At 42.5% G+C, this 23,370-nt stretch overlaps 2 protein-coding genes across 5 annotated transcripts in view; one reads left to right on the top strand and one right to left on the bottom strand.

Moving 5' to 3' along the window:
* Positions 1–1,340: 1,340 nt before the first annotated feature.
* Positions 1,341–14,400, top strand: Krr1 (KRR1 small subunit processome component). Its single transcript, XM_087902152.1, has 10 exons — positions 1,341–1,537; positions 4,258–4,430; positions 5,853–5,987; positions 6,254–6,379; positions 6,461–6,544; positions 7,742–7,798; positions 8,651–8,821; positions 11,442–11,519; positions 11,603–11,696; positions 12,538–14,400. Exons 1-10 carry the CDS (start codon positions 1,456–1,458, stop codon positions 12,678–12,680), a joined length of 1,143 nt encoding a protein of 380 aa, XP_087758278.1. The 5' UTR covers positions 1,341–1,455; the 3' UTR covers positions 12,681–14,400.
* Positions 13,390–23,370, bottom strand: part of Glipr1 (GLI pathogenesis related 1) — a 31,595-nt gene continuing 21,614 nt past the window's right edge. For 3 of the 4 annotated variants that reach the window (XM_048418216.3, XM_048418215.3, XM_048418217.3), the window contains 4 exons: positions 18,245–18,357; positions 16,443–16,528; positions 13,718–13,744; positions 13,390–13,626 (listed from right to left, as the gene is read on the bottom strand). In XM_048418216.3, the coding sequence (XP_048274173.3) occupies positions 13,469–13,626; positions 13,718–13,744; positions 16,443–16,528; positions 18,245–18,357 (384 nt within the window). In that variant the 3' untranslated portion in view covers positions 13,390–13,468. The remainder of the gene's footprint in view (positions 13,627–13,717; positions 13,745–16,442; positions 16,529–18,244; positions 18,358–23,370) is intronic. The other variant, XM_085683420.2, reaches the window with a different exon arrangement.

Genomic DNA, 23,370 nt, shown 5'->3' with positions numbered 1-23,370 from the left:
GGTGACCTTTGTGGCCTCCCGGTTCCCTCTAGGGCCACCCGAGAGCACAGGAATCTCATTAAACCTGGATATTTTTAATTTGGCTTATTGTGATTTGGCTTGATTGGGATTTTTGCGTAGGCAGAGATCTTGTGTTTGGAAAAATTCCTAACAATAACTACTGCCATCATATTAGTATAGTTCTACATTGTCATCATATTATTTTCATCAAGGGCAAAAATTGTGTGTAACATAAGTTTTTATATAGCCTTTAATTTGCAATTATATTAAATGTTATTTTTCAGTTAATTTAGTCATCTTTGGTGCTAGATTCAAATGGAGGCTTTCATTTCTCATGTGTGGTTACTCCTTCCCTACTCCTTACGGTGATACCACTTTCTATAATATTATTGGCTCTTGAATACAAGTAAAATATTTTTTAAAATTCATTTACATATAGGTCCAGTTTTTAACTTGTATTTAGATGATTGATTGACAGCATGATTAGGCAAGAGAATCGTTTGAAGCTGGAACAATTTTATTGTTGGGCCCTGATAAATCTTTTTCTCTGGAAGTGTAATGGACAGTTTTGATATGAAAGCATCTATAGTGGTGTGCTTACAGAACCTTAAGACTCTAGACTTAATTGTTAATTATTCATGTTCTTATATTATTTATAATAATATTTTGAAAGAATGTTAAAAGATGAGTAAGTTGATTCTGAATTTGAATGTTGAAGTTGGGTATGGTGGTGCACGCCTTTAATCCCAATGTTCTGGAATGAGAGGCAGACATGTCATTGTGACTTTGACTTTGAAGCTAGCCAGGTCTACATAGCAAGTTCCAGGCCAGCGAAGGCTACATAGCGAGAGACCATGTCTTGTAAAACCAAAACAAACAAACAAACAAACAAATATATCCATGTTGAAAAATCACCTAAAATCAATTTGGAAAGTGAGAGACTCACAATAATCCTCCTGAAATAAGAACCTCTCTGTTTTGTCTTGAAACAGGCCCCTCTGCATAGCCCTGGAACTTGCTTTGTAGGCCAGGCTGTACTCGAATTTACAGAGATCAACCTTCCTCTGCTTCCCAAATGCTGGGATTAAAAGTGTGCGCCTTTTACCTTTCTGTCTCTGTCTCTCCCTCTTCCTTCTCTTCCTTCCTTCTTTTTCCGTTCTCTAGAAAGAAGTTCCTAGCCTGTTGCTACAGGCTGCTACAATGTAGAGCTTGGTCCTACCGAACTACAATTCCCAGCATGCTATGGACCCCCTCGGTTGCAGTGCACCCTAAGAAGGAAGTGTACCGCTCCTCCTCCTCCCTTCCCCACCCCCCAGGACAGGCTATGCGCGCATGTGCGCTGAGACCACGCAGACCTCGTCGGGATTCTCCGGAACTTATTTTGTGTTTTAGACGTAGTAGCCGGCGGGATTAGAGAACAGTTTTACTTCCGTTGACGCCGGAAGCAGTTTTGCGATGGCATCTTCTGCGGACGAGCCTGCTAAAGCAGCTCGAAAAAGTGACTCTCAAAAGCCGAAGCAGAAGCGCGAGAACCAAGGTGAGGCAGTGTGAGAAGCGAAACCTGGAGCTGGTGGATCTTAAAGCTTAAAGCAATCGTCTTTTGTTTCCTTAGCTGCGGACGTGGGTTAACTCCTTTAGACTAAAGTGCCCTCAGTTGGGATTGCTGATAGTTGTGGGGTGTGGACTGCCCCGGCCACGTGTTTCTAACCCAGTGCTTTTGCCACGGGCAGCCCCTGACAAGGAGAGCTGATGTGCATTCTGTCTCCGGTAAAAACACGGGGATTAGGAAATTGTGGAAGGTAGCCGGGCGGTGGTGGCGCACGCTTTTTATCCCAGCACTGAGGAGGCAGAGGCAGGTGGATCTCTGTGTGTTCCTGGACAGACAGAACTGTTACACAGAGAAACCCTGTCTCAAACAAACAAAAAAAGATCTAAAGAAGTCGTGAGAGGCGAGGCAGTATTTTGCAGCGCTCTGTGCAGATTGTTAGGAACATGCTGATCGGGATCAGGTGGGATCGATAATCCTACGTACAGTGAGGAGAACATAGAAAGGTGGGGACTGAGCGAGCTGGGAAGTTTGTCAGAACTTTGATCTGATTGCTAAATTACTAGATGACACAGCTCAGTCTTTAGTTTGATTGGTAGTTTGATTTTTTTGATGCCTGAATGTGGTTACTCTCTTGCGTTATTTATTTATTTTTATTTTTACCTACCTTCAATATGAAAATAGATCCTAAAGAAATGTATTTTAAAAGTTTTTTTTAAAATTGTTGCGTTTAAAAACTAAGTACGTAAAGCACAGCAGGGACTATAGGCATCGGTAAAAGATGAAACCAACGCTTGAGGAACTGACAGACTTTTAGGAAGAGTTCACGTTTCCCACGCGTCAGTCACAGGGGATATTTTCCTTCTTGGTACCCTGAGTAACGAGTCTGACTCATTCGAGTTTGCTGTTACCTTTCTTCAGCCCTTATCGTTTTCAACACAGTGCTTTGGTTTTGCCTCAGTAGAATGAAAGGAACTGCCTTTCCTTTCATTCTAAGCTAAGATGCCTGCAGTGTCTTAGCTTCTCCTTGGTTATTTAACCAAGGTGATGTTTGCAGGTGTGATTTTTTTGTTTTCTTTTTCGCTGTTGCGTAATACTGCCTTATATGAAACGCCTTTAAATTCTCCCGTTGATGGACATTTGCGTTCTGCCCACTCTTTGCTATTGTAAACACCTTTGCAGGTAGTCTGGGAATGCCCAAAGATTTCTGTAAGGAACATAGGATTGGAAACTGAATTGCAGGGTGTGTTCAGGTTATGCTAACACTGCTGCAGGGAGCTGTGCCAGGTTTTTTTCTTTAAGGGAAGGTTTATTTAGGCACACTATGAGGGTGTAGTCGGCCATAGTGAGGAAACTGTGCCAGTATGGCTCACTCAAAGGTAAGATTTTCATGACCGCAGATTTACAGTAATTTTATTATTTCAGTTTTGAAAATACACTGTTTTGAAGGTAAGAGATTGTATCTGGTTGTTTTAATTGGGCATGCCTGTTGAAGTCTCACCGTTTCACAGATTTTGGGGGTAATTGTGCTTCCTCTGTTGTGCAGACCTCCTTCCTTTCTTTTGCCCTTCAGTGCTTTGGTGCATGCCCATTTCCCCTGGACTGACTGGTAGAGTTTGGCGTGTTTAAACGAAACAGGGAGGCACGCATGCATTTTACCAGTTTTTGTAGCGTTTTAGTTCACATTTTAAAAAAGAAGCTACGGGAGAACGAATGGTCTATGAGGGCCGGTTCTTAGGATTTCAAATGGGAAATAGTAAAGTGGGTTTGAGGAGAAACGCGGAAAGCAAGTTTTCCTAACTGCAGCTGATAACGTGTGCCAAGGACCAGCTCTTCAGGCTCAGTGGTTTACAGAGTGCCAGATGAGATCGTCTAAGTAGAGGTTTCTGGCCCTCCCCCAGAGATTGTCATAACTGTCTCGATGGAGCCCCAGACAGCACTTCCCTTAAACTCACACACGAATGCTGGTGCAGCAAATTTACATAGATGGTGTCTTTGAGTAGAGTCAGTGTGTAGCTATTAGATTGGAGTGTTTTTTAACGATCTGAGATGGAGAGGTTTAAGACGTGATGCAGGACTCTCTGGAGGTGTTTTCTTTTAGTTACCAGTGTGCTAGGCTATTTCAACTTTTGTCACTTTGGGTTTGTAGTCCTTTTTGGATTGAATATCTTCTATAAAGTAGAAGTAATAATAGTGGTTTTTTAATTCATAAAATGCGTGTTGAAAGCTCTTTGGAAAACTTAAAATTCTATCACAGTGATTGCTAATTGATGGTATACACCAGAATCCACTTTTAAAACATTTACACACACACACACACACACACACACACACAATCCACATACACGGGTGCATGCAGAGATTCTATACCAGGAAGGTCAGATTATTAAAATGATAAAAGGGTGTTTGAACCATAGTACAGTGCAATAGAAGTATCTTAATTGCTGTCTACTGATACATCCCAGTTAGAGTGGATACAAGAAAGTGTGCCCCTATCCATAAAAGAACTTGTTCTGCAGTGTGCTCAGATGGTCCGATATGGTGTAATGATGATATGATGATGATGATGATGGTAGGGTCGTGGTCATGAATAACGTGAAAGCTGGAGGGGAGGACATGGAGGAGTGTATCGGGGAGCTTATGAAGATGTGCACAGAATATACACCCAATGTCTGAAGGACCATTATGATGTGGAATTCTTTCTTCTGCAGATGAGGCGGAACTCCTCACTGTCCCTGATGGTTGGAAGGAACCAGCTTTCTCCAAAGAGGACAATCCCAGAGGGCTCTTGGAGGAGAGCAGCTTTGCGACTTTGTTCCCAAAATACAGAGAGGCTTACCTGAAGGAGTGCTGGCCTCTGGTGCAGAAAGCCTTGAACGAGCATGTAAGCAGCTTTAAACAGTTCTTTCGAGATTTTGCTCTTGTGTTTGCCTTTACTCTTTGGGTTTTTCAAGACAGGGTTTCTCTGTGTAATACACAGCCCTGGCTGTTCTGGAACTCGTTCTGTAGACCGGGCTGGTCTGGAACTCACAGAAGTCCACCTGCCTCTGTCTCGTACTGGAATTAAAGGCGTGCACCACTACAGCTCAGCCTGTCTTTACTTTTTATGAAATTTGCATGTACTGGTGGATTTCGGTTTCAGAGATGCTGACATATCTGGTTAGTTTGATTCCTTTTGTATTTAAAAGAACCAAGGTAAACTTCATAACTTTCTTTTTTTATTTCTATTTATTTTATGTGCTTTGGTGTTCTTTTGCCTGCTTGCATGTTGTATGAGGGTGTCATATCTTAGAGTTACAGACAGTTGTGAGCTATCATGTGGGTGCTGGGAATTGAACCCTGGTCCACTAGAAGAACAAGCAGTAGTCTTAACCACTGAGGCATCTCTCCAGCCACCTACAGTTCATTTTTAATTTTGTGCATAATAAAGTGAGAAATTCCTATGAGTTTCATAATGTAGAGGTGTCTCAAACTGTCTGAAGTCACCCGTGACTACTAGAATTCCAAATGCCTTTTTCAGGCAGTAATGGTTACCATGTACTTGGCCAGGTTGAGCCAGGCCATGTGTCAGGTTTTATTTTAAACAAGAACTGCTGATACTCCAGTGTTTCCCTATTTTTTTTCTGCTGACAAATCTCTACAGTGGTGGCATTGAGATAGGCACTGCTGGCCATGATTCAGGATTCCTCTGAATGTGTCACAAGTCTACAAAGAGCATTTTACTTTGTTCTGTTCAAATGTAGTTCTTGGGGCTGCAGAGATGGCTCAGTTGGTAAAATGCTTGCAGTCAAGCGCTAGGACCAGAGTTCTATCCCCGGAACCATGTAAACAGCCAGGCAAGGAGACAGAGCCCATGAGCAGCCATGCTAACTTAGTTGGGGGACTCCAGGCAGGGCCTGGGGAGCAGCACAAGGCATTGAGCTCTGGGCTCTACCTGCCATGTGTGTGAACGTGCACACTCCCTCTCCTCATGCTCCCATGTGCACAGAGGAAATTATTTGCTGTTGAGATCAGTGCTCTTCTTTACTAATGCCTGCTTCTCTGTAACCTGTGATTTGTTTTGTGTTTAGTCCCTTAATAACGTAGAAAGAAATTTGAAAGGAAAATCCTTTCTCAGTCTTGGTTCCAATTGCTTCGGTTTCTTACCTCTTGTCAAATATGAAATTAATCCAGTTCTCATTTGTATTTAACTGCCCAGTGTCTTCATAAGTGGGAGTTGAGAATTTGTTAGCTCAAAGGCAGATTGGTAGGTGGGTGGATGTGGCCCTATAACGATCTAAAAACGATCCTTTCCTCCTCCTTGTAGCATGTCAAAGCAACACTGGACTTGATTGAGGGTAGCATGACCGTGTGTACAACCAAGAAGACTTTTGACCCGTACATCATTGTCAGGGCCAGAGACCTAATAAAGCTCTTGGCGAGGAGCGTTTCCTTTGAGCAGGTATGAGTGTCTGGGACCGGGCCAGGGTGTGTATACACAGCTAGCTTGCTGAGCTCCTGGTCAGTGAGAGACTGCTTAAAAATATAAGGTGGGCGGTGCCTGGGAGGAAATGGGGGAGCTGGTCAACAACCTGGTATACTCTGTCTTCCTGTCTCTCTCACCCTCCCTCAGCTTTCATGTTTGTGCTTGTGCTTAGATTTTATTAGCCTGGCTTATAAGAAAAATAAGAACAATGTTGATGCAATTTTTTTTCCCTCTCCTGAAAGGCAGTACGGATACTTCAGGATGATGTTGCATGTGACATCATTAAAATTGGTTCTCTGGTGAGAAATAAAGAGAGATTTGTGAAAAGAAGACAGCGCCTTATTGGTCCCAAAGGATCTACACTGAAGGTACTTGTCATCAGTGGAGCGGGAGCATCTCTGTAATTGACTTCTCTATGCACTGAGCTTGAATTTCCTGTTTTGATGCAGGCGTTGGAACTCCTAACAAACTGTTACGTCATGGTTCAAGGGAATACTGTTTCAGCCATTGGACCTTTCAGTGGCCTGAAGGAGGTGAGAACAAGGACCTAATATTTTCACCAGACAAAAATGAAATAACTTGGTAGTAATATAATTGTCCCTTGGGTAATGTTTAATAATCATTTTGTGTTTTGGGAATTTGCTTTGATTTGTCATTTGTAAATTGTACGCCACATAACTTGACGACGTCATCACTCCTGGAGTCAAAGGTGTTTTGGGGAAGCCTTTGACAGCTGTGGGGACATCCACTTCTGAGTTAGGTCTGTGCATCTTCAGCTGCCCCGTTAGAAGATTTTGAAGGTAGTTCACGTCTTAGTAGCTCACGTGGGCAGTATTTGAAGCAGTGAGCAGAGGCCTCGATTTGTAGTAACGTATGCAGCCAGTAGAGGTCAGACTCTGAAAACTTCCTTCAAGCCACGTTTTCTTTGGTTTTAGTGTTTCATGAATGTTTTCTGTAACTTGTCAAATGTTTTGAGAATACCCTTGGAGCACATCTTTCTGTCAGGCCTTCACACTGTTTTGAGCTGGATCTGGCTGTTCAATTGTTTTCCTCGTGGAACATCTTTAGTAGTAATTCTGTTGACCTCTCTCTCATAGATTGCTGACTCTTTTCTAATGGAGCAGTAATATGTCAGATATTTTACAGTTCTAAAAGTTTTTGAAAATTTTACATATTATTTTTAAAAGTAGATTTGAGATACAGTTTCATCTCCATTTTGCAGATACAAGGATGAAATGGGAATATCAGTTGACTTTTACATGATGTGGTAGTCCCAGGATGATGATAATAATTAATGATGGTGTTGTGATGAGAAGTCATCATCATCATATTATTATGATCATCATCATCTATTTTGCAGAGCTGGCCATCAAACCTAAGTGTGTGCCCCACAGGCAAGCACTCTTCTCCCAAGCTATAACCCCTGTGCCAGGATTTGAACCCTTACCTTTCGACTCTAAATCCAGCCCTCTTCCTCTTAAGTACTACCTCTGGGGTCCTGGCTATTGTGTTAGCTGTTTACTATATGGTCACAGTAATGAAACATCTTTTTGATTGAGAAGGTTAACTACTGATACAAGAGGTCTAAAAGCCACTCAGAACAATTGAGAAGCTATATCCAGTGTAGCGATTAGTCCCTGACTCATAGGATGTTTTACGGTAAGTTAGTCCTTTTCTATCCAGTTTGTTGAAGTCTTTGTAACTGCTTCATTTTTTTTTGTAAATTTCAGGTTCGAAAAGTTGTGCTTGATACCATGAAGAACATCCATCCAATTTATAATATTAAAGTGAGTGTGAATTGTACATCATTAATGATTGTCAGATTTAACTGCATAAACTGCTTTTGCAAATGAAACGCACAGAGATGGGGCAAAGCTATTTTGGGTGGATTGGGGGTAGAATTCACCCCACCCTTTGGTGCTTGTATCGCCCTTGAACAAACTAGGGAAGGAGATACAGTCATTTATTGTAGCGCTCTAATGCATTGAAAATAAGCCTCTCAGAATTGACTGTAGGTGATGGCTTTCACATTCTGTGTATCTTATCTAAGTGTGGGCTCTCGGGTTGCGTTGAGGCTTCCTGTGGGATTTAGTGCTCGCATCGTCACCCCCTCTGGGAGAGGCCTGTCTGCTCCCGTGTGCGCCCCCTTTGGGAGAGGCCTGTCTGCTCCCGTGTGCGCCCCCTTTGGGAGAGGCCTGTCTGCTCCCGTGTGCGTTGCATATGGGGCTGGCACGCTGCTGTAGCACAGCGGTCTGTGGGGAGAGCACTTAAACGTGAAGTTGAAAACTCACCAAGATTGGGGTAAAAGTTAAACTTTCAATTACTGGGCTTTTCCCAATGCTCCCCCAGTTACTCCCGAAGCTCTTGCCCATAGGAAGCGCCCGCTAATTAAGACTTCTCTGTTAGCAAGCTGAACTTCAATGAAATGATGGCAGGGAGCTAAGCTTCATTTTCATATTTACATTTAATCCAGATCAGTTTCTGATGTTTGGCCAATTGTGCAGGTTTAAAGTAGACATCCGTGCAATTGGTTCATTCTGAACACACCAGGGACTCGTCTTTTGCTTTTTAGAAGCAATGTGTTAACAAATGTGTGAGTTTTAGAATTTTAAATTTTATTTATATGTATGTGCCTAAAGACCTTGATGATTAAACGGGAGTTGGCCAAAGATTCCGAGTTACGAACCCAGAGTTGGGAAAGATTTTTGCCACAATTCAAGCACAAAAATGTGAATAAACGCAGGGAACCAAAGAAGAAGAGTGTTAAGAAGGAGTACACGCCATTCCCTCCTCCGCAGCCGGAAAGTCAGGTGGGTGTCGAGTGGTAAATGCCGGGACAGCCGAAACTGAATGGAATGTTACTGAGAGTTTAGATTTGGTGTAGGTGTGCAGGCGTCAGGACGTGAGAACTTGACAGCAAGGGTCTGGGGAGTGATCATCACCTGTGGTAAACTGTTGGGGGCGGTGCCAGGCAGCCAGTGTTCTGTATGTAAAAGTAGCCCAGGGAGTTAACGTTTTGTAACCATATACTGAATCATTTCAAAAGTCTTAACTCTCATCCATTTGCTTCTAAATTATGATTTTTTTTTATCACTTTTTGCCTTCTTTCTGGCTCTTTCCCTTACGCTCATGGCCGAGACTTCTGTTCCTTTCTTTCCCTTCTCTTCTTCATGTGCCCTTGTCTTTGAGCCACACCCTCCCAGCAAATCCTGAAAACTTAAAGTTTAGGCCAAGAATTTAAAGTGGAGAAAAGTCCTATCTTTGGTTTAAAGTCATTAAAAATTCATGTCTCCAACCTCTGCTAGGCCTGTGTGGCAGTCCTTTGTGTCTCTTTTCAGCTCGCTCCAACACCTGACAGATACCAGATACCGACATTTTATGTGTTATAATATTTGAGGCCATCAGAAAAAATTCCTTTGGTCCCCTATCCCCCCATCAGTTCTTTCTTCCTGCTTGGGTTTCATCTATACTTACCTGGAATCTTGTTTCATTATTCTCTTCTTTGCCTGTACTGTAAAATATTCAGGTTTTTACTAGGTTGTTTCCTGACAGGAACATCTTCTGTTCCTCACAGTCCTGTGTTGAGTTTCCAGGGACAGTCTAAAGGCCAGGGGTGGGAGGTATTAGAGTGAAGGTTATGGTGAGAAAATGGGAATGCCAGGAAGGGGCACCTCCTCTGGGAATGGAGGAAAGTGCGACCAGATGGGAGATTGGAGCGGGGTGGGGTGCCATTGGACCATGCTGTAGACTTCTACGATTTTGTGGGAAGATCTGAAATTAGGAATTGTGATGCCTCTGACTTTTCTCCCTCTTAAAGAGTGCTTTGGCTCCTTAAGATCTGTACTTCCATGTAGACTGTAGGCTTGCTTTTTCCGTCTGTGAAGAGTACTAACTGCATTGACTCCTTACGTCGCAGTGGGCAGCGTGGGCGTTCATCAGTACTAACGCCCGGGATCTATTAACAGGGATGAGGCTTTTATCTTTCTGTATTTCACTTTCATTAGTGTTTTATCATTTTCATTGCAGAGGTCTTACTTTAACTTTCTAGTTGTGTATGAACATGTGTGCTCTAACGAGTATGATTGCTTCTAGTCTTGCCCAGCCTGCTGGTCATGTTTTCCAGGACAACCATGAATGTAGCCCCCTGCATTTGTCGATGAGTCTTGTTGTAATATGAAAAGACTGGGCAGCTTTGAACTTAGCAAATTGTTATAGGGGCGTAGAAAAGCTAATGGCTTTGTATGATGATTTTGTATCTTTTCCCAAATTCATTCATCAGTTCTAATACTGATGTATTAGAGCCCTTAGCTTTTTCTAGATAATTAGATCTGTAAACATATAATTTGATTTCCTGTTGGCCTTTTTTCTTTCCCAGTTGCTGTGGCTACAGCCTCTGGTGCTATGTTGAATAAAAGTGTTCAGAGTGGACATCCTTAGTTCTTGATCTTACAGAGCATTAAGTTTTCCAGTGTGCTGTTGACTCTGGGTCTCTCATTTATACCATTTATGTTGAATTTTATTAATCCGTTCGCTGTATCCCTTAAGGTGACTATGGATTTTGTGTTTCATTCTGCTTCGGTGTTCGCATGTATTGATTTGTGAAGAACTATCTCTGCAAATCTTGGTCTACTGGCCGTTCTTTCATCCATACCCCTGCAGAGGAGGAACATTCTCTCCCCTTGCTCAGTAGCCAAGATAGGTTTTCCTTGGGCTGCTGTTCTGGGCTTTTTAATATTATACTACTTCACTCTCTTGTGTTCATGCACATTCACCCCAAAACAATGAATGCACCTGTTCCTTTGACTCTCTGTAGAGGGAAAGGCCAGGCACCTCCATTTGTCTGGCTTAGAGGTTTCTTGAAACAGCAGTGCCTCCTTGGACCTGATCTCATACCTTTCTATGACTGTGAGCAGCTTATTTTATCTGGCCTGTTTATGGGTCGGTGTCCTTGTCGAGCTGTTAACGAGGGTTCAACTACAAGAATTAAGACAGTGACTTTGTGTTCCTTCTCTCCTTCCCTTTGAGACAGGGTCTAGCCCTGTCGCCCTGGTTGGCCTTGAGTTCTGTCCTCTCACCTTAGCCTCTCTGGGTGCTAGGACCAAAGGCATGCTCAGCCTCACCTGGCTTGCATCCTTTTACTGTTCTTCTGTGCCATGGCTTCTATCCGTTCTAAGTCATTTGTTCCACCCCTCCGCCCCGAACCCGTCTGATTCCTCTCACTCTTTTCTGAAACCGAGTTGGTCCTACCTGAGTTAATGAGCTTGTTTCATGAGCAGCAGCTTCTGCCCTGTCTCCACGCTTGTGTTCCCTCCTCTGTGACCAGCTAATTAGTGTTGATTCCCCACTGTTAGCCCAGGACGCTGTGGCTTATTGGGAAAGCACCTTCATCTGTATTATTTCTGATCTAACTGTGAACCCTGTCTCTGATAGATTGATAAAGAGCTGGCTAGTGGCGAGTACTTTCTCAAGGCGAAACAGAAGAAGCGGCAGAAGATGGAAGAAATCAAGGTAAGGCTCCAAGAGTTGCTCACAACATTCCCAGCAAAGTTTGGTACCACTCTTGTTTACTAACGTGTTTCTCCCTGGTGTAGGCCAAGCAAGCAGAAGCTCTTACAAAGAGGCAGGAAGAAAGAAACAAGGCGTTCATTCCACCTAAAGAAAAGCCGACTGTGAAGCCAAAAGAAGGTAAGTAACCCTACATGCTTGCCCATCTCAGACACCTAGGCAAAGTGGTGCATACTCAAGGCTTTTACATACCAGGTAGTGCCCCACAGCCTCTGCCCTGGGCTGGAAAGATGTAAATCGAGAGCCATCTGTTGCCTCTGTGAAGACAGAGCTGCCAGGCCTTCGCCAGCTGTGGCTTGGAAGCTGATTTCTGTGTCTTAAAAGTAAAGCCACAGGAACATCTCGATCAGGTGGCTGGCCGCATTCTGATCCACCCTCTCCATTTTCTTTGCCTCTGGTGATGCTTGTCAGAGTGACCCTCCAAAGGCAACATTTATTGTAATTCTTACTGCAGTAATGCACTTGCTTCAGAGTGGAGGTCTAAAATGTCTGTACCTCCAGGACTGGAGCACTTTATCTTTTGATTCTCTTGTGGTTGGAAAACTGGAAGCTACCTTTATAAGAGAAAGTTACAGCCTTCTAAAATTGCTTTCTGTATTTAGTTCAGCCTTTTGACACCTGTGCTACAGTTTGGCCTGTTAAGATCACCAGGTGTTTTCACATAACAAAATCACGTTAAATAAAATAAGTCTTGTTAAAATTACTGAAGCTAGAAGGACTATACTGAATACTTTTTATGGAATCCAATTCTAAATTATTAAATTATTTTGTGTGCAATATAGAAAATTATGACATACTAATGAATACTCAAGGAAAGGAGTTGACTGTAATTGAGTTCATTTATCTTGCCATTTCATCGGTATGATTTGTTTCCTCAAAGTTCTTAGGTCTCTTAAGGTGATCTCTTAATTGTTAAAAAAAATCATTTGAAATTTGCATATTTTCTTTTAAAATTTTGCAGCTCCTACTGAAACTAAGATTGATGTGGCGGCTATTAAGGAAAAGGTTAAGAAAGCGAAGGCCAAGAAACTGGGAGCTCTTACAGCAGAGGAAGTTAAGCTTAAGATGGAGGCCGACGAAAAGAAACAGAAGAGAAAAAAGTAACACTGGGAAAACCTGGCACTGAACTTTGAAAGGCGTTTCCTTTTGTAAAGGATTTTGAGACTGCTTTAGCTGCCTCATCTAACAGTGGTCATGCTGAGAAAGTCATGACCAGAGTGCTGTCTGTTCATGGACAGTCTTTGTAAATACGTTCATATGTATTCTAAAGTTTGTGTGAGACAATGATAGATACCGATGTACATTGTGCCCAATCAGTCTAGACATAACTCTTTTATATAGATTTTGGAACAAGATTATTGATCAAATCCAGTGTCTGTTGCCGTTGGTTAGTCTTTGTAAACATACCCAAAGCATTTGGTTTTGAGGAAAATAAATGCAAGATTTCCACTGCTAATGGCAACTATTTTGGCTTCATTCTGTAGTTTTATCCCAGGATAAAACAACCCACAAACAGAAAAGCCAAGACTCTAAATCAAATCTCTCCCTTTTAACTCTGAGGAAATGGTACCAGAAAAATGTCGATGGGTGTCTAATGTGCACGTGCCCACTGAGGCCAGGCCCTCCACAAGAGCAGCAAGTATTCTTCACTCTAAGTCCAATTGGCCTCACGGCTCAGAGGTTATCACAGATGTATTTTGCAGATCTGAACCCCAGGGAATATGTTTCTTGCTGAAAGCCTACCTGTGGCAACCTAGACAGTCCTTATTCCTAAAGAAGAGTTTACCTCTTTGTACATTTAGGAAAACAAGCAGTTTTTCTAAGGCTTCATTGAAACATTTTTCTCAAATGTTTTACAATAGCCACTTATAAGTTGCCTTCCAACGATGGCATTAGTAGTCCAAAAGAACTAAATTAGGGTATTTGTGCTTTACCAAAATGGTAATTATAACAGACAGTATGAGAAGTACTGCCTTAACAATGAGAAAGAGAGATGTGTATCTGTTCCGTAGATATATGGGCCTTTCTGGGTAGTCGCCAGCGTAGTAACCTGTGAAACAAACAGAGTGTGCTTTAGAGTTTCTCATGTGCTGACCCAGTCCACAGTGCCCAGTCAAACAGTTTAAAATTTGCATACGTACGTGAGACACCGTCTCTTCGCGGGTTAACTGTAAAAGCAGAATTTAAAGGTTAGGTTTTGATTTACATCTTGATAACCATGAACTTGATATGGCTTTAATTACAGTGATTGTGGTGGCTTGAAAGAAAATGGCTCCCAAAGGGGGTGGCATGAATAGGGGGTGTGGCTTTGTTGGAGGAAGTGTGTCACGGTGGGGGTGATATGGGATGTCCTTCTGTTATGTGTTGCTTTTATTGGTTAATAAGGAAGCTGCTTTGGCCTGTGTCAGGGCAGAATAGAGCTAAACTCTGGAAAACTAAACTGAATACTGGGGGGAAAGTAGGTGGAGTCAGTGAGATGCCATGGAGCAGCTGCCAAAGGAGACACACACCCTAGAGCCTTGTGGGTTAATTTAAGATGTAAGAGCTAGCTAGGAATACGCTAGAGTCATTGGCCAAGCAGTGTTGCAAATAATACAATTTCTATGTGGTTATTTTGGGTCTTGGCCAACAGTGGGAGTGGGCTTTGAGGTCTCCTATGCTGAAGCTACTCCTGGTGTCAAAGACCATTTCCTGTTCTCTTCTGGTCAAGATGGAGCTAGCACCATGTCTGCTTATATGCCACCATGCTCCACACCATGATAATAATGGACTGAACCTCCGAAACTGTAAGTGAGCCACCCCAATTAAACGTTTTTCTTATAGAGTTGCTGTGGTCATGGTGTCCTTTCACAACAATAGAAACCCTAAGACTGATTTTCAAAAGTCAACCAATTTTTTCTATTAATTGTCAACTTCTTCAGTTCATATAAAAAGACTGAAAAAATATGTGAATGTTTGTGTTCTGCCACAGTTAATGGAAAAAATATTTAACATGCCACAGCCACCAGATGAATCTTATTTTTGGGGGGCTATGGTTGAAACTAAAGGTTAAAGCAGGTTGTTTTAAATGATGCAATTAGAGTTACTTCCTAAGCCCCTCCCCAAGAAGAATGATAGATCCTGTTTATGATCCAATGCAGTAGGGCATCTGACTTAAAGAGACATGACTATGACTTTTGCTGAGCTCCAGACTTTTATACTCAGCACTGGGAAAGAAAAGTGCCCTAATTGCTTTGGCATTCTAGAAGCTTTCCTCTACATCCCAGGCTATTAAATGCCTGGATGGATCCATCTGAAATTTCCTCGGGGCACACGCCATCGCCTCTCCTCTCTCTGGCCATCTTACCTGAGCCGCCACTACCCTGACATCTCCTGACACCTATACCCATGAACTTGCTGCTTGTTCTAGTTTTTCCCCTGTGCATCTGCAGAGTTGTCGGTCGATTTTCAACTACAGAAACAAATGGACATCCATGCCCTGGCTAAAACCACCTGATGCGTGACAGGCATGTTCAGGCATTCACACGGTAGTCTTGCATAATGAATGGTAAACAGTGGATTTTATTTCCTCATCTAATACTATAATATGTCCATTAGGTTAAATAAAATTGTAAGCAATTTTTACCCTCTCAAACCTCACAGTCAAAGTGATAGTTTTTCTTTTTTCCAGTTGGAAACACTCTTATTCAGTATGGGTACAGAAGAAGTGGGGTGCTTCCAAACAGGCCATCATTTCCATTTAAAAAAGTGTAGAAATTAAACTTTGTAAATAGATGAGTGACAGACTAGAGGTTAAATCATCTAAACTAAATGGTCTTGTTATGTAGCATGCAAGTTTGTGTGTCTTTCTCTCTTGAGCCCAAGGATTTTTGTTGTTGGACTACAGCCCTAATCTGTTTTATCAACCTTAGACACCCGTCTCAAGTTAGAGCTCCAGAAGTTCTGATATCAGTAACATTTCGTAGGGTGGCAGATTTGGAGATAGAGGGAGGTAATCATCAGTGAGCTATCTGGTGGTAGTGTTGTTTTACTATTGAGGAAATGGGTACACAGTGACGGTCAGGATCTCAGAGCTAGAACTGTACACATTAGATTGGCACATTTAGCACCGTGGTTCTGAGAAGAACTTAACTGCACATGGGTGTGTGTGACAAAGTTTCCTAGTGAGGCTGCTGCTATGTATGAGTAAGATAATAATGCATTAGGAGAAAAGAGTCAGGTGCGTATTTCATACCTGAAAAGGCCAGTGTTTAAATGGGGGGAAAGGCGAGCAGTTTACCAAATTTAGGTCTGGAAGGAACCTTGGGAAATGCAGTGAGAGAATTATGCTTATCTTAATTCTTTTGTTTTTGTTTTTTTTTTTGAGTTTGGTTTTTTTATTTTTTTCTTGTTTTTGTTTTTCATAATTTGCTAAGGCTATTCACTCTTTGTATTGTTTGCCCTTTTAGAGCCTCTTTTGAGAAATTTTTTTTAATGAATAAAAAAGCAATTTCCAACTGTAAAACACACACACACACACACACACACACACACACACACACATTTCCTAACAGGTTTCATACAGTGAAGCTTGGGCTACCAGCCCGCCTCCCTCCTGAGCACCCCCTATCCTGACCTTGCAGCCATGAAACAGTTTGTCACAGATATTACACAAAAGAACCATGGGGTTGGCATAACTGTGGTAGCTTTAGGTTCCTTTCAGACTGTGGGACAATGGACATCTTAAAGGACACTACCTTAAGCTTATGTGTGGTCCTAGAACTGTAAGCTATTGGCTTGTTACTGGTCTCTAGAAAATAGCTACCAAGATAAAACAAATACCTATACCTTAATTCTATGGTGAGATTTTGTTGTTATCTTACTTACTGCAGAGATTGTTGAGACACCTGTCATCTTTTGGGCAATCACTGCAAGTGGTTCCTTGCTTGTATGGCCACGTTGGGTAATTTCCTCTGTGAAGCAGAAGACAGTTAGTTAGTGGGGGCCCTTGACACAATTGTGCTTTACTCTGAATACCTGACCAAGTCCAGAATAAGATGAAGGAAGATTCAGGAGGCTAATAAAATGCATAGAGACAGAAGCAAGTGGAAGTCTGCTAATATTTGGAGGGTGAATAATTTATACCATCTAACTATAGTCACTCTGAGAATGAATTAGCTTTGTTTCTGTTTAGCAGGTAAGGAAACTGAAGATCTGAGAGATTAATAACTCCCCCCAAAATCTCAGATTATATATATGAGTCAGGAGGAAATCTAGAAGTGTCTTATGTTGGAATTTTTTTCTACTTAACCCAAAGCCTCTATGATTACTTCCATCAAACACTGCCTATCCTAGAAAAACAATTCAACATTCTCTATATTTTTAGTGTATCAGGTCACTATAGTTTGTAGTAGATACACTATGGGGCTGGGTAATGAACGCCAAAAGAAAACGATGGGGAAATTAGAAATAATTCATTTGCATATAAACAATTATGTGAATAGTAACTGATAATTACTGTGATAAAAGAGCTAAGGTGTGGGGGAGAGCTCTGGAAAATGCCTGCCATGCAACCACAAAGACCCCATGTTCATTTCCCAACTTTTTCTAAAACGCCAAGAGTCATACTTACAGTGCTTGTTTGAAGTGCTAGCTTTAGAGAGTTAGGCAGGTGGGTCTCTGGAACTCACTGATTGACCAGCGAGCCCCAGGTCCCAGTGAATAATATCATGGAGAGATGGTTCAGTGGTTATGAGCCCCTGCTCCTTCAGAGGACCTGGGTTCAGTTCCTAGCACCCACATGTTGCTTCACAGAACAATCCATGACTCCTGACCTTGGTTCCAAAGGATCCGACACCCTCTTCTGACTCTGAAGGCACCAGGTACACATATGGTGCATACAGAAACGTGCAAGTAAACCAAACGCATGAACAAATCTAAATTAAAAACCAGGCATACCAACGCATACATGTGTACCTGTACTCATGTGCATCTGTACCTCCCACACCAACACACATGTGTGCCTGCACATGTACACCTGTACCCTCACAACAACATACATGTGTGCCTGCACACATGCATCTCTACTCCCACATCATACATGTGTGCCTGCACACATGTGCATTGTACCCCCACATCAACAAACATGAGCACCTGCACACATGTGCATCTGTACCCCCGCCCAACACCATTGTTTTTGTAATTCCTAGAACCAAGCAGTAAAATATCTATTTCTGGTCTGTCTACAGGCTTCTGAGTGTGTATGACTCACAAGCACAGTAAAGTAGAATTGCTTTTCTTGTTGCCAGAGGGGACAAACTGTTTCCACTGGAAAAACTCAACCAGCAAAAGTAATATGAACTGAGCAATTCCACCTTATTTTTTTGTTTAAGTGTGGGAAGTAGTCTATGATTTTAATAAAATAAGTTAATATCAATCCTCCTTTCCTATATTATCAATATATCAATTTATGTCCCTGGTAAGCATTTTAATCTTGCTACTCTTAAAGATGAAGGCCTTCGTAGTGTTAATAAAGCTCACACAAGGACAGGGAAAATGTATTAGAATATTAATGAAGTGTGTCTCCGGGTAGAGAATTTAAAGGCCTTACGATTTTTCTTTATACATTTTCTATATTGAAGATGCATACCTGCAGTAATACACTTTTAGAATTTAATTCAGGCACTTACGCTGGTCCATAGTTGCATATAAAATGTGCTCCATTGGAAAGCCTTTCGAAGTTACCAACTCTAGGGCAAAATTGCACCGCACAGCCAACCTTGTAACTATCTGCCCAAACAACCTGAAAGTACAAGAGAGCGTCTTAGCATAGAAATGAACAATTGATTATCGTCAGGGCTTCGTAATTATGGGAAGGAACTCTAATTAGGAGTACAACATTCTTTACCAGGGAAACTTTTAGGTGCTCAAAGTTCCAATGAATACTCTGAGCCAGAAGCTCTCAATTGCGGTCACAACCTCTTTGGGGTTACATTTCAGATATCCTACATATTGTACATTTATATTATGATTTATAGAAGTAGCAAAATTACAGTTATGAAGCAGCAATTAAAATAATTTTATGCTTGGGGGTCACTACAACCCAAGGAACTGTATTAAAGGGTCGCAGTATTAAGAAGGTTGAGAACCACTGTTCTAAGCCATGCTTCCTACCTACAAGAAGCTATAGCAATGAAATAAAAACAGTAACCTGACGGAGTGAAGAAAGCACCTGATTCGAAGGGGTGTTGAGGGGAGACCTCCGAAATGGCTTTTGAGGTGAGACGCAAGTGATGAGGATGTGGACTGAGAACAAACATAGAAGACATGAATGGACAACATCCATTCTCAGAGATAAATGTTCCTGGGGTGCAAGTCCCTAGACATGTTAGAGTTGCAGGGGGATAAAATAGCAAAGTGGAGGCTCAAGAGAGGACCAAACCAAAGGAATTCTGTTAAGTAACAAAATCCTCTTTCTGGTTATCTTAGCAAGGTCCACTCGGTGCTTAGGAAGTGAACTGAGGAGAGCAAGGGAAGGAAGAGGCAATTCTGGAGGCTGTATCTGCGTGTGAAGAATGAACACATGCTGGGCCGTGGCGGTGCATGCCTTTAATTCCAGCATAGGACAGGCTCCATCGCTACAGAGAAACCCTGTCTCAAAGAAAAGAACAAAAGGAAAAGGAAGGAAGGAAGGAAAGAGAGAGAAAGGAAAGAAAAAGAAAGGAAAGAGAAAGAAAAGGACATAAGGCAACTTTTGTAATGAAATTCCTAGAAACTGATAGAGGTCACGTCTGACAGGTATAACTGAAAACATTTTGTTTTAAGTATGGGAGGCATTTGGGTTTGGGACCTAAGTGATGTTGAGACAGAAAACTAGGGAATAATCAAGGTGGGTAGGAACGTGGGCACAGGGTTCTGTTCAGAACATGTTTGGAGCTGCTCAGTAAAGGCTGGCAGAGCTGCTGGCCTTAAACATCTGCAGTTCAGAGGATGGGTTAGCAACAGAGCTAGAAAACTAGAGGACCCAAGGTTAAATCAGCCCATATAGGCAAGGAAAAAACGGGGTGACTGCAAACCTGGGTTAAGGAAATACAGTCACTAAACAGATGTAAAATGTGGTCCCTGATGTAGAGGACATGGAGAACAGAGCTGGTTCCCAAGGAGACAGCTGTGTTGTCAAACTGGGTCTTGAGCTCACAAGAGCTCTAGACTAAGTTTAAATCAATATGCTACTGCGTAGTTAGCACTTCAGTGGTCCTTTCTCTCTCTCTCTCTCTCTCTCTGTCTCTCTCTCTCTCTCTCTCTCTCTGTCTCGGTTTTTCAAGACAGGGTTTCTCTGTGTAACAGTCGTGGCTGTCTTGAAACTCTGTAGACCAGGCTGACCTCGAACTCACAGAGATTCACCTGCCTTTGCCTCCCGAGTGCTGGATTAAAGGCATGCACCACCACCGCCCGGCTCTTTCCACCTCTTCATTTCTCACCTATTCCCGTAAATCATGTGGCTCATCTTGGCTAAGAATGAGCAGTATCAAAAATTGCCAAAAACATTGGAGAACCTAACTAGCTCTTAAAGACAAACCAACCATCTATACAAAACTATACTTTGAAATTAACTTTTTGCCATAATTATCAAGCCATTTTTGTGCCAAGGATTGTGCCAAATATGTGGGCACAGTGGACACCTGGGGCCTGCAGACAGAGGCCTTCACGGAACTGTTCCATAGAGCTCTGTTCACTATTACTGGTTCTGATACATGGGCTAGGACAATTCTTCTCAGGAAGTGGAGCTGACCTGGAACTTCTTTGGGGGCCACAGATATGTCTTTAAACATGGAGCAGAGTCCTCTGCGAGCCCAGGGTGGAGGAGAGTCATCCACAGAACTACAGCGATGGCCAGTCTGTTTACCTTAGGAAATTACATTATCACTCCCCAAGGAAAGAGTAGAGGGAGGGGAAAAGCGAGCCTGGGATGGAATCTGAAATCACCTAGGGTCTTCAGGTGGGGCAAGGGATGCAGTCATGTGGGTCAGAATGCCTGCCTTTTGCAGACTTTCCCTAGCATGGGGAGCTGGAAGAACCTAGAAAGGGTGTTCCTAGAATCTCAGAGACCAGGAGCTGTTCCCTCCTTTGTCTAGAGACAGTCCCTTCTCCATGACTGAAAAGGAATGCTCCCTGAGGAACAGATCTCTTAGAACCTGAAGCTAAGAGTCCAATGCAAGGCGCTCCAGTCTTGACAGGAAGTGAAATGCCTTGGACGTCTGTGTTGAGACATTAAAACTTTGTTGTGTTGTGGAATGTGATTTTAAGGTGTGCTGTATTCGCTTATGCTGTGGAGTATTTGTTTAATGATGCAAAGATGCATTCATTTAACTCTGGAGCTGTGTTTCTTTGCCTGATTGGTCTAATAAAAGAACTGAATGAACAATACAATAGTAAAGCAGGAGGAAGGATAGGCAAGGCTGGCAGACAGAATAAATATGAGAAATCTGGAGCGAATAAATAGAAGGAAAGAGGCGCAAGAAAAGGAGGAGGACATCAGGGGCCAGCTACATAGCAAGAAGAGAGAGAAAAGATACAGAGATAGATAAAATCTTAGAGGCAAAAGACGGGACAATTTAAATTAAGAAAAGCTGGGTAGAGGCCAGGTGGTGGTAGTGCTCGCCTTTAATCCCAGCACTCTGCAGGCAGAGGCAGGTGATCTCTGAGTTGGAGGCCAGCGTGGTCTACAGAGCGAGTTCCAGGGCAGGCTCCAAAGCTACAGAGAAACCCTTCCTTGAAAAGAAAAAAGCTGGCCAGAAGCAAGCCAAGCTAAGGCTGGGCATTTCTAAGTCACAACAAGCCTTTGTGTGTGATTTATTGGAGAGCTGGTGGCAGGCCCCCAAAGAGTAAAGAGCAAAAAATCAACTACATTTTTGGGCCAATGTGACCCTTGTACTTAACTTCCCAATCACTTCTGTTTTATTCTGAAATTTTCAATTTTATTCATTTCATTGGTGACTTGTTTTATCTGAGACGTTCTGAGGTAAAGAATTCTGTGCCCACAGCAGACTTACAAAGTGAGAAACACTGGTGTTCTCACACAATTCCATTTCAACTCTATTTCAACAGCTCCCTTCCTCATGCCAGGAGTCCATGTTACCGTTCCTGCCTGTTACCTTAGCTCTCTCGGCATTTTGTTTAATCTTAGTCTTTCGGCACTTTTTTCCATAGTGTTTCCAGATTTCCTTCATCTTTGGATGTGGTTTTTCAGAAATGTGCAAATATTGCTTAGCATGCATGGTATGCTTTAGTTAGTATGTTAGCTGCCAATCACTGATGCAACATTTCAGAGGGAAGGCATGTTCCAAGGCCATGATCTCAGGGTGTTCCAGGTCATGATCTCAGGATGTTCTAGGTCATGATCTCAGAGGGTTTCTAGGTCATGATCTCAGGGGGTTCTAGACTGTGATCTCAGGGAGGGGTTCTAGGCCATGATCTCAGAGAGGGGGTTCTAGGTCATGATCTCAGGGGGTTCTAGGCCGTGATCCCAGGGAGGGGTTCTAGGCCATGATCTCAGCGAGGGGGTTCTAGGTCATGATCTCAGGGGGTTCTTGATCATGATCTCAGGATGTGGTCAGTTGTCATCATTAACTTTAGGTCTGTGTTGAGAGTTATAGAAACTAGTCACACCTTGTGGTGTTCACTTAATCAAAGAGAAAAGAGGGTAAAGTCCCTATATCCCTTTCAAGTGAACACCCCTATCTTCCCTTGCCTGAACCCACCTAAGTAAAGCTTTCACTAACTCCCTACAGTGCTTCAGGCCTTTAGGAGACCTTGATGATCTCAACCCTAACAGATTTCAAAGTTGGGTTAACTGGATATGGTACTTCACACCTGTAATCCCAGCACTTGGGAAGCTGAAACAGGAAGCTCACTGTGAGTTCAAGGCCCACCTGGGCTACACAGTGAATCTCAGGCCAGTCTGGGCCATAGAGTTGGTCCTGTTGTCAGCTTTACCTAAGAGTCAAAGGAGCAAGCCAGGGTCACAGTGTCAGGGAAGGAATCTGAAACTCAGATCCAAATTGAATCTGGAACTTTCCCCCTAGTGAATCCTTTAAACAAAAATGGGAAGTTGCTAGCCTTATCTCCAGTGAGTATACAGGTAAAATGTTGAATTAGTGTGTCAAGAAATACTGTACTGTTCACAGAGAGATACTCAATCTGAACTCATGCCCCATACTCTGTACCAGCTATCATTGGGCAACAGATATAAACATTATTTGCATAAAGATGAGGTAAGGAGAGGTTACAATCCCCAACTTAGGTAACTTTCCAGCAGGAGGTTTAAGTAACTGAATTGTCCTAAAACCCACAGCACGGTCTCTTCGAAGGCTGAAGCAGGAATTGTAGCCAAGATATAGCAGCATCCTCTTCCATCGTGATTTGTTAGAAAATTAGATCCTAATGGCTAATCTTTGCTAAGTGCTTACCAACAAGTGCTGGCCCAGATTCCTCCACATCACCCTCTGAGAAATTAACTTATGGGACCATACTTTAGTGAGTTGCAGTCTCAGAGATATGAGTCAAGAGAAACAGGAGTGAGGCAGGAAAGGCAGGATACGGTTGGAAATGGTTTCTGGCGCCCAGGCTAGCTCCCTCTGATTTGGGGAGACACATGTGTGCATGAATAGTACAATTCAAGACAATGGACACAGGCCTTGTGCACAAAGAAAACACAAACTATATAGCCAAGGGCCCGCACAGTGTACCACACTGCAAGAGATGTATGACTTGCCTCTTAAAAAGTGGAATTTGTCAAATGAAAAGAAAGGCTTTA

This window comes from Myodes glareolus, chromosome 26, assembly GCF_982192425.1.
Source record: "Myodes glareolus chromosome 26, mMyoGla1.1, whole genome shotgun sequence".
NCBI classification, from domain to species: Eukaryota; Metazoa; Chordata; class Mammalia; order Rodentia; family Cricetidae; genus Myodes; species Myodes glareolus.
The sequence above is the reverse complement of the archived record's forward strand: the minus strand, read 5'-3'. Positions and strand labels throughout refer to the sequence as shown.